General features: G+C 31.4%; 1 protein-coding gene across 1 annotated transcript; it reads right to left on the reverse strand.

Annotated features, from left to right (window-relative positions):
* Window positions 1-7,991: 7,991 nt before the first annotated feature.
* LOC124374487 (monocarboxylate transporter 10-like) lies at window positions 7,992-10,938 on the reverse strand (the record flags this gene model as incomplete). The annotated part of the gene is given in 5 exon segments (XM_046832694.1): window positions 7,992-8,797; window positions 9,570-9,719; window positions 9,891-10,085; window positions 10,087-10,106; window positions 10,557-10,938. Coding segments are annotated over 5 exon segments (939 nt in total), but the record flags the coding sequence as incomplete, so codon positions are not given.
* Window positions 10,939-11,816: the final 878 nt, after the last annotated feature.

The following is an 11,816-nucleotide window of genomic DNA, read 5'->3' on the forward strand; positions in this document are numbered from 1 at the left end:
TAACCTTCACAGTTTACAATCTTTTTTTGGTAAATATCAAAACATTGTTAAATGCGTAGATCTGACTCTCCATCACATGCCATACACATCAAACCTTGCTCATGACATTTTACCAGACCTCGCATAATAACAAGAATTACAAGGGGGTTGAAGAATTAGGAATATACATGATGTTATTCTTCTCTATGTTGCAGTAATAAACATGTAATAAAGTCATGTGTTTCTCTAACACTGTGTGGACAGTTGTACCATATTTCCAAGCCAAACTGAAATGTTCAGAAAGTAAGTATACCTTGTTAGTTCTTAGGGTTACGTGCTGTGCAATAATAACATCAAAGTCTTCCAGTCCATACCAGTGTTGAAACATTGCTGCTACAATTATCTTCTTGAAATATTACAGCGTCACTGTGGAGAGTCCATAGGTGTTAAACCGAAAGTGCCAAAAATAAGCAGTTGATTAACTATGAAAATAACGTAAATAAATAAACAACTAAATACTTACAAATTATTTTTAAAATCTTCAACTTACCTGTACACTTATTTTTGGCAGTTTCAATTTAACATCGTTGACTGAAGATGGCTCTCCACAGAGGTACTGTGGAGAGCACCTTATTTTATTTTAATATTTGACAGTCTAGTCCAGGGCTGCCCAACCTACGGCCCGCGGGCCGAATCCGGCCCGCGAGTCAGTTTTATGTGGCCCGCCTTGTTGCCAAAACAACCAAATTTGTTTACAAGCATTTGAAATATTAAATAAATACAAATTTTGAGAACCAAGCAGTTCCAGCCGATTTCACGTAGAACGAGCCGTATTCATTTGGTGGAGTTATGAGTGTTGAAAGAAGTAAAGTAGTTGCAGACAGGTTTCACTGACTACGGTTGGTGGCTGCCGACTGGTGAATAGAAGCGCGCTGTTAAAGCACGGCACAGCGCGCGGTGCGGCGACGTAACCCCTACCCAACTCAAGGTCACCACTCGCCACGTAATTTGTATGTCCTAGTATCCTAGTAGGATTAATTTAAATCAATGTATTCAATTTATTGGTGACTTTTTTATTGTTCCCTCACAATTAGAGCAAACATCCAAAAGTCTGGGTTTATATTTTTATTTCTACTAAAAGAACCTAAAAACATTATAAACCTTTACCTAACAACTAATAAATAATAAGAAATTACAATAATCAGGAAAAAAGGGCCAAATAACCTTAAACTCATATTTTGCACAAGATTTCTGGAACAAACCCCGGGCAATACGTTTTGTTTGGGGTTCCAAATCCCCTGGGATGTTGGCCCGCTTTGGCCATAAAGGGTTTACAATGTGGCCCTTGGGTAAAAACGGTTGGGTTACCCCTGGTCTAGTCCAAGAAGCAAAAAGGTATTTTACACTGAGTTTAAGAAAAGGAATAGGTCAAGAAATAAAAGTCGAAACATTCAACACTATTTTTTATGATTATACAAGTTTTTAATGACACATTTAATGTATAAACTGGCAGAAGATTCAACATGTGCTCTTCGCGCTTTAAAACTGATATAAAAACTAATAACAATTTTAAAATGCTGCCATAAAAAGCACTATATAATTAACAAGTTACACTGCATTGCAGCTACTTACAGTAATACTGAACTCAATGAAAACATGAATGTAGGTGAAATAAATAACTCAACAATGATAATGAGTGAAACCACTCTGTCCACAGCAGTCTTGACACACAATTATTTTGTGTGAAAATTCTAACAGTACCAAAAATAATATAGATCGTACATCCTTACATACTAGAACAATATAATAAGATTGTTTAATAAATTCTATGAATAAATACTAAGACACTGGTCTGTAAGTATGCACATTATAAAATTATTTTTGTGTTGATTACTTAGAACTATGACTATCTAACGCCGAGCATAGTAACCAGGATTACAACAGTGGAGAGAACTGCTGTGTGCACAATTGCACGTTGCACATTTGCACGACATACTGAAACGGAACCAGGATACCTAAGCGATCATACATTTTCATTAATTATAGTAATTATCTGCTACACATTAATTAGCAAATACTGGTGTGTCAGTACTACGTAATATCAAACTGCCGAAAAGTACAAAATAGACTTGTATAAAATATTATTTTGAAAAATGGCTATCTACTATGGAAAAATAATAAACTACTGTATTTTCAAAGCTTTAATTTACATATTAATACATTAGCAATTCAGTAGAAAAACAGTCTTGAGCAATACACAGTTTCCTTATGACAGGAGCTTATGTAGCAGTAACTGAGGATAGTATTATGAGAAATGTTTTGATTATTGAGGTAAGTATTTTTGTGTATCAACAACAAGTTAATTTTATACAGATGAATAATTCAATTAAATTTTAGCCACCTCGTGATTAAATCAGAATAGCACAATAAGTAATCTTTAATGAATTGCAGTTACCACAACAAAACATTTATAGTTTATATAAATTACAAACGGGCCCATGGCAAAAACATTTGATTCTAATATCAATATATTGAGACTGATTCCTGTTGTTTGTAACTAAGAAAGTGGTTTATGAATAAATGCAACCATTATTATTTTAACTTACCTGAAAAATATGAAAATGTACAACCGAATGTCAACACAAAAGCAGATTCCAGAAAATGGGTTGTTACCATTCAGTGCTAGATGAAACGGACTCATTACTTTTTCATGAGCATTTATTTTAAACTTGCTCTAATATAATGTTAGCGCTTATATTAATATTAAAATTAAATGAATTTGATGTTTAGTCCATATAATTGACAAATAGTATTATTAAATTTTATAATAACCAATATATTTAGATGTGACAGTCCTCAACATTAAATAAATCATCCAATAAGGTTTAATAAAGTTTCCTCTTCAAATGATTATGTGGCTCTGATTCTTACACCCGACCTATGATTTAGAAATGCATTAATACCTAAAACAGAAATTCTAAAATTAAAGATAAAGGATGTATACATTTGTTTTTGGAGGTTAAGATAGGTATACTCGCAATGTACCTATCTTACAAATTTTATTATTAATACGTTCACTAGCACAGTTTATCATGTTGACTGTGCCAGACGTCCTTAGTTGTGCCTTGTTGTGGTATTCAGGACCACTCGGATGTGAAAGTGTTTACTACAGAATACATTATAGCTATGCCAATGATTGTATAGTATTTAACACATTGACTGTGGCAGAAGCCTTAGGGCGCACTTGCTCATTAGAGTTCTATAATTCCTCAGTATAGAAGCCACATTGAAGGTATTAAAGGAGCAGGCAGACTTTATAAACATGTCCACAATATCAACTGAACTGCTTGGTAATCAAAGTGTTAATAAACCAAACTGGAGATGAAAGTTTTTCAAATCAATTTAACAATTACAATGAGATAAATAAAAGTACAAATGTATGATTTATACTTTTGGGTTTTAAGGTACATCTGTTCTAAATTAGGCAATAAATGTTTTAATCTACATTAAAATATACTTCTCCAGAGAGAAATTGGTTCTGCTTGGAAAGCAAACAGCAAACACAAAAAGTTTTTTGAATGTTTTCCCAAACAGAAGATGGGTGTGCACTGAAAATATTCATTGCATTATCAAGTATTTGTATTTAATATATAAATGACACAATTAAAAGCAATAATAATAATAATCATGGGTGTTACAATAAAATCTGTAAATTTGGGTATAGCTTGAATTATCATAATGTAACTAAGCAAACAAATATTTTTCTGTTAGGAACAAGAATCTACTTTGTGAGCAATTGGTATTAAATTTACTTAGATTTTGACTTTATATAAAAAGCTATAAAGAATGTGGATTTATAGATAATTTTATATTCATGAAATATGCATACTACGAGTTCTACACCATCATAATTCAACCCTTTGTGCTACCATTATCCAGTGAGCAGCTAAATAACATTGGTATATCAACATTTATGATGTTTTATAAGAACACACTCTTCTAAATGGTTTTAAACGTTTCCAGATTTTATTAATTGAACAAATGTATACTACTCCCACATGCTACCGTAAGCTATATGAACCTGAGATCTTTATTAGATATTGTTTGAAACATTAGATTAGCTAACTTACACATTAAAATATGTATTATAAACATGTTATTAATAATTTTTTTCCAAAACAAAAATGCCACAATAAGCTCCTATTTTATGTTCTGTGAAAAATAGTTTTCACGTAAAAACAATTTTTCTCTAATAAATTGTGTAAAACTTACATTTTGTTTTATAAAAATATAAATTAAGAACTTCCTTCTTTAGGAAGTACATTCTAATAATTGTTTTATTAATTATTAATGTTTGTTTTATACAAATATCAAAGTTAGATATTGTCCCTTGAAAATATAAAATTTTGAAATAATGTGAAATTTTTAACAGTTTTTGTTAAAATATAAAAGTAGTTGATTAGGTATTGGTAGTCGAAGGGTTTGCCTTGATTTGGTATAATAAAAGCTATAATTTTATATAAATACCGGAAACTGATTACTTCTCTAAATCGAATCTTAACCTTACAGTTAACTTTGTTACTCTTTACAAAATATACAAATTGCTCCTTTATATAAACGTATCTTCCCACTTATCATAGTAATGTCACAAAATGAATCATACTCCTTTGTATCAATAACACTATACATTCAGAGAATTGGCATTTACTACTGATTCCCTGTTTTCCATTTCATTTTAGATATTCTACACATTGTATATTACATATAAATAGAAACTTACATAATACTTTATTTTTTATTATTATCTTTTTAAGCTAATGCACTCATATCACAACAATCTGTCCACGGACGATTTAAGTAACAATGTATTTCAAACTGGTAAGAGTCTTAGAAATTCCCATGAGTTTTAATAAAGGAATTATATCATAAAATTCTTTTTTATTATACGTTTACATCCTTACATATATAATTAAATACTATAAGAGAATGAGTATTGTATTTTATTTTTATACTTTTTGTATCCATTTTTCCTTTCTTGGGAATAAGGTTTTTTGCTGCATGAAAACAGCACAATACTAATATTTGAGTTTATATTTCTTTTGTTTCACAGTAAAGAATAAATACCAATTTTCCAAGAAATATAATAATTTTAAACACTCAAAATTAAATTATAACTAACCATTCACAAAAACAAACCCTAAAGTATAGTAGGATTATGTTGTACCATAAATAGATGTTAAAGTAATTTGTCATGGTACATTTTAATCAAGCAAAAGTGAGTGCTCTTACACATTTGTAGATTTACATAATGACGAGATTTACTTAAAATACTAAAAAGTGATCAAAGAACAGAAAAAATAACATCAATGTTTTAATTTATTGTCCTTCTCTGCTTTCCTATGTCATTAGGAGCTGAACCCCAGCCACTAATAATTTAATTCCATCAATTACTGTAAATGAGTAAAACCGTGTACGTGAGTAAATTATATAAAAATGCACACTTTTGATTAGTTCAAAACATATTTGGTCTTTTTATCTAATTGAAACATAGGCTTCAACTGTCCAATAAAAATGTATTTGTAACCATTACTCAACTATTGAATATATTGATTCTCTTTTCTAATTCCTATTAGCACAAAGCCAAACCGTGTAATATCATTAAACAATTTTGTTTAAAACAATACTCAAACATGAAACTAAGATATTTAACAATTCTGTTATAACTCTTAAGTAAGAAAATACATTTTGATGTCTTAAAACGACTGTGAATGTCACAGGCATATAAAATTTTGTTTATACTTGGCTTCAATTCAACAAACTTTTTTGCATCATGCGTCTATACATAACGATTGCCTTATTTTTAAATAAACAAACACTTACATAGGATGGAGACAATGTTTTTATGTTATTACAAGCAGAATTGTTCATCCCATGTGTTTCTCCAAAGTGCCTTCTGTTAATGTCACAACTTGTATTTGTAGCATTAATAATTTATAAATTCAACATCTTTTAAGATCCAAATCAAAAAAAGGAGTGATGAATGAGGGTAATAGTCCCTTTTTTTGCTTTGCCATAAAAACAAAACTACATCATAGAGACTTGTTTTAAAATTTAATAATATACAGTCTATTGCTATTAATTATTAGTCAATCTTTGCCAATTGTTGGTTAAATTTTAGAACATATTTACTTCCATGATCTACATTCCATCCTGTATTTTGGTGAGCCTCACATTTATGGTTTTCACCAGTCTCATCCCTCCCCCGCCAAGGCCAACCCTATATATAATCACCTGCTTCCCACCATCAGAGGTCAAAGAGCACACCTGAAGAAGATACAGGAAGCCTGTCTGATTGATTTAAACAATATATGACATGAATGGATTTGTTTAAACACTAAATAATTTATTACTGCAAAGTAAGACATTTATCAATTATCCGTTTATTGGCAGCATACTACTACTTAAAATTGTTTGCAAAATTATAAGTTTTGATTGTTTTGTTGATTGATTGATGTGTTCTAATTCATCTTGGAAAAAATACAAAATATACCTACGTAACCCCAAAGTAGGGCAAAATATTGTTTCCACTTCAATCAAATGTAAAATAAAAATCAAAAGTTGAGACTAAATCTGCCAATCAGACTAAACCTGTCTAAACAAAAGAATAACCTTGACTGTATACTGCATGTAGGGAAAAAACTATTGAAATAATGGATTCTGTCCCCGTACTGTTTGAAAAAATTCAATTTCAATTCTGATAGTTAACAAGCTTTAAAAACCGGGCAAACCCGTGTCCTGGTTGGTTTCTATGCACCACTGTTGTAAAACTGAAATACATAAGCTTAGGTTTAAGTAGATTTTTGAATTGGATATTAAAAACGTAATACAATCATATTGGAAACATGATCCTATCCTATTGTATAAATCAACTACTCAAAAATTTTATGCATTTTTTAACTAACATTTTTAATTATGGAAATAGTTTTTTTTTATCATAGGGGAATTTCTAAGTAGACAGTTTGAAATACAAAGATATCTCATGACATCTAGTTCAAATCCTCTTAATAGGTGATGAAATATGGCAGTGAATTCTGATACAACACATGCTCTGACAATGTTTAAAATACTAAACTATGTACAATATTGTCCTTCACTCTAAGTAATTACTATGTCTTTGGGTTTCATGATGAAAAACAAGACAAAGTTTCTCAGTAAACATAATAATATGGCTTCTTGTAAAAAATATTACATTTTTAAACAATGCAAAACATAATCAACTGATTCAATAAACATAGATTTTAGACGACTAGAAATTATAAATGACCAAATCAATGGTTTTCTTTTATTCAGTTATATGGATTTAATCTCAGGACATCCAATGAAGACATTATTTGTTTATAGACCTGACAGTTATATTTTAATATTTTACGAGTTATGGTTGCATATAGGAGTTTTTATTTTAAAAACTGAGCCCTTGAAAATACATTAGAACATAAAAAATAATATATAAATAATCTGACAATGTTATAGTAGTTTTATTATATATTAGCTTTTCCAATATGAAATGTTATTTTATGACCCCAGTAGTGGGAGAGATAATATAAATCCCACAAACAAAAGTAAATCTTAAATAAAATGAAGGATGTAGATAGTGTACTAACTAGGACTTAACTTTGGACTGGGCAGATGAATCTGTTTGAAGACTCACACAGGGAAATATGAAATAAATATATAAAATAGCAAGCAGCAGTTAACTGTTTGGTTAACTGCTGCATTTCAAACAAGTTTAGATTACTGTTAAAGGTATAGTTTAAAAATTGTTAGGGCTTTTGAGTGGAGGAGTTTGATCCCCTTCATCCCCCACTTAAGTTATGCTACTGACTAAATGCATAGTATGCCTACTATAAATAGAAATCTGTTGTTATCTGGGATTGTATCCGACTATACAATGTAAAACTGTGATTTATGTTATCACTTCTTTAAAAATGTTCCATTTAATGTTAACATATCATTAAAACCTACTATTATAATAAGATATTTTTCCAGCATAAAGGTACTTTTTTTAATACCTTATGTATTTTCAAACGTATTACACTTAAATGTTTAATTCACACTGTCAGTTTTGGTTTCATTTCTTTAGTGTATGAACTTACAAAATTTTTTACAAATCCAAAAATTAAGTGCAATTTTTTGTAACAATTATCCTAAAATACTTACTGAAAATGTATATATTTGAACATTTTAGGTTTTATGTCTTTTAAACATTTAGGTTCAATAGTTTTCTAAGTTTAGTATGTACACTTATTCACTGTTTCCTAACATATTATTTAAATAGTTCTGGAACAATGTAGCTAAATAATTGTTCAATTTAATCAGTTTTAATTTGTATTGATAGCTATTTTTTTTAATTGAAAAAGGTCTAATATTATGTATTTTGCATTGATTAAAAAACTATATTTAAATTTCGATCTGCATTAATTATTTAGTGATTTTTATGAATAATATTATCAGTGACTTTTTATAAATAATATCGAAAAGCAACAATAATAGAAATCATTTAGAAGGGAAACCCATGTAATATTGGTGACATTGTGAGAAGCATGTGTGCTCTGGTGAGGGGTTACTGCTAGACGGAAGCTTCGTCGATGACTGTGATGAGACGGTTGGGACCAGAGACAAGACGCCACTTGCCGCCGCGGGGCAGCTCCTCCTCTGCCTGCCGTGCCAATGACCACCGCCTACCCTTGCGGTCCATGATCACTGGCATCTCCGCTATTAAGTTATTCTCAAATTCTGACAGCATCAGATAGTTCTCCACCTGAAAAATAGACAGCATCACTTTTTAAACATTTTAAATCTTATGTGTTTGTTTTATATTAAAAAGGGAAAACACATGTACAGAAATATTAAGTGTTTTCCATAACACACTTCCACCATTATATTTAAGAAATCCTTTTCAGAGTTTTTTATTATTTTTTTGTGATGTAATATAGGAAAGGTTTAATAATACCTAGAAAATTTAACAATACTCGTACAACAGCTTGTATGTACAGTATTTTGTATACTTTGAGTTGTTATGCAGTAAAATAAAGGAGTACAACAAATAGTTCACTGTATGGCTGTCTACAAGAAAAATTCACTTTCCGAGTTCTCATGGTTGACAGTTATTATAATTTTTGTTCAAAATTACAAATACAGCTGAAACTTTTTTATTGGACAGCAATTTGAAGAGAATGAAGTATAGGAATGTTTAATATATGGTTGATTCAAAAGCAAGGTAGATTTTAAAACATGCACGTATACATGGGACTAATTTTTATATGTACTTATAAGTATTTAAATACATAACTCTTATTCACCAAATATGAATTTATAAGTTATGTGTAACAAGATCTTCTTTATAACTGAAAAATGGTGCTAGAATTCATGAAAAATTTACATTTTAAACATAAAAGATTTGGTTGATTTGCTCTAAGGAGTACAATATTATTAAAATATATAAACTGAGTGCAAAGGACTAGGACTATAGCACAAAACAAATTGAAAACATACAGAAAGTAATTTAATAGTACTTGATACAATTTTTATACCTTGTTGCAGGAAGTGATGCAGTCTCCAATGTAATCCAAGTCGTCTAACAGATTGTCAGGCAGATCCATGTCTGCAATGCCCTCCTCTGAGATGCATGTTAGCTCTGGCTTATCTGGTGGGGCTGTCTGGGGGTGTAAAGGTGGTTCCACCTGCACAAATACTTTCATTAACTAGTGTATATAATTATCCTGAAATGTATTTACAAATATCTATTTCTTGAGCTATTCTTTTTTACATTGATATAAAATGAAAAAATATTAATGTATGGTAATATGTAATCATGGTATTGTAATATGGTATAGGAGCAATGGAACCCTTACCACTACTAGCTCCTCAGGCTCAGCAGCAAAGGATAACCTCCGTCGTTGTGGACAGGATTCTGAAACACAGAGTTGCCTTGCTCCATCTCCGTGCTTGTGGCGAGCCAGACTGCGGCGGTGCAGGTCGATGAAGAACAGGGAGAGGCTCCCCACCAGGACACATGTTGAGCTGAAGTAGTACCCCGACTTGCCTCCACAACCCCACATTTATATAACCTAGAACATTATAGTGAAGAAATTAATGCATATTTAAAATGAACTAATAAATCTCAGTGCTAAAATTAGGTTTTGGATGAAGAAAAGGCCGTGTGATTGCTTTAAGTTGGCTATTTAAGATAGTAAATAATATCAGAAATAGCAGTATAATTAGCTCTCAAAATGGCTGAATAGTTAGCCAACAAAGGTTCCAGTAACAGTGTGTGGTGTGTAAGCCAACACTAGACAATTTGCGATTTAGTAATCAAAGTGATAATGAGGTTTCTACAAGAAAGAGAATGCAGTTTACTCAGTAACTGATGTGCACACACGTGATTCTATGATTAATTGTACAAGCAGCAAATGAGAGCCTCTTTAATTTGCACTAGACAAGTAGATCTAGTAACACTGGAACAGTTAAATATCGAGTTTTTTTAGTTTAGTAAAAAAACACAATATAATGAGCAATACCTGATATTGGCACTCCTATGGCGATGGGTATGGCTTGTGAACACTGCACGAAACCCCATGTTCTGGCAAAATTCCTAGCTCTGACTCGCTCGTAAGTGTACATCTTGAGAGAGTAATGATAGCCCCCACAGAAGATGCCGTAGATCCAGACAAAGAGAATGTAGCCCTGGCGGTTGCCGTGGACTGCAGTCAGTGCCAGTATGGATATACCGCACATGAAGACTGCGGCTTGACACAGGTACTGTCGGGCGATGCGACATTCTACGGAGTTGTGCACTACAACCACACCGAAGGCGGCACAACCTAGTGTCCAGGCCAGACCCAGGTATGTCTGCAGCAGTAGTGCTGTGTCTCCCAGACCATCCTCTTCAGCTTGGTGTGCCTACAAATATGGAACATGTGCAGCAAAATATTCCAAAGTCTTATGTTATTACACATATAAATCTCAACACAGAACAATATGATGATCTCTTGACATGTTACTGAAATAAATATCAGATACACAGTTTTTAAGTACAGTGCTTTCCTTTATAAGACTGTACTTCCAAATCTCTGAAATTAATTATCAATAACATTTTGAAGACATGATTGCAGTAAAATAGCGTGTTTCTCGAGTTATAGAGCCAGGAATTCATTACAGTATTTCTGAAATGATTTTATTTAAGATTATTTTTAAAGTAAATTTAAAATTATCTGAGCAAATTATAGGTTTAGTAACAATTTATTACATTTTGTACTAAACAATCATTGCAAGAAGTTAATGATTCATAAAATGATCCTTCCCTTTGCTAAGAATGGTATAAGGTATTTAAAACACATTTGCATTTGAATATATACCCCATCAAAATATTAAATCATAAAAATAACACTCATAAAAAGGATTAATTTTGAAATTAACTAACATTTTAGTAGGTATGCTTTTGTGAATAATAAAGCAATGTTTTGAGATAAAAATAAAAGATAATGACTTGTAATGTAATAATGTAACAGAATATCTTTGTAATTTTGTAAAAGTAAGTAGTATTAATAAATTATGTTTAATTTACTATTTCAGGATTCGGCAAGGATAGATTCAAGGAATGGGAATGAAAGAATGCTCTAGCAGAGCTGGCAATGAATAACAGAGTAACACTTGGTTGGGTACCGGGTCATGAAGGCATTCATGGAAATGAAAAAGCAGACATCTTCGCCAAAAAGGAAGCGGGAATCCACAATAGTGGGGCCTGAGCCAGGTTGTCAATCTGTCACGAAAAAAGGCTG

This window comes from Homalodisca vitripennis, unplaced genomic scaffold, assembly GCF_021130785.1.
Source record: "Homalodisca vitripennis isolate AUS2020 unplaced genomic scaffold, UT_GWSS_2.1 ScUCBcl_8713;HRSCAF=16933, whole genome shotgun sequence".
NCBI classification, from domain to species: Eukaryota; Metazoa; Arthropoda; class Insecta; order Hemiptera; family Cicadellidae; genus Homalodisca; species Homalodisca vitripennis.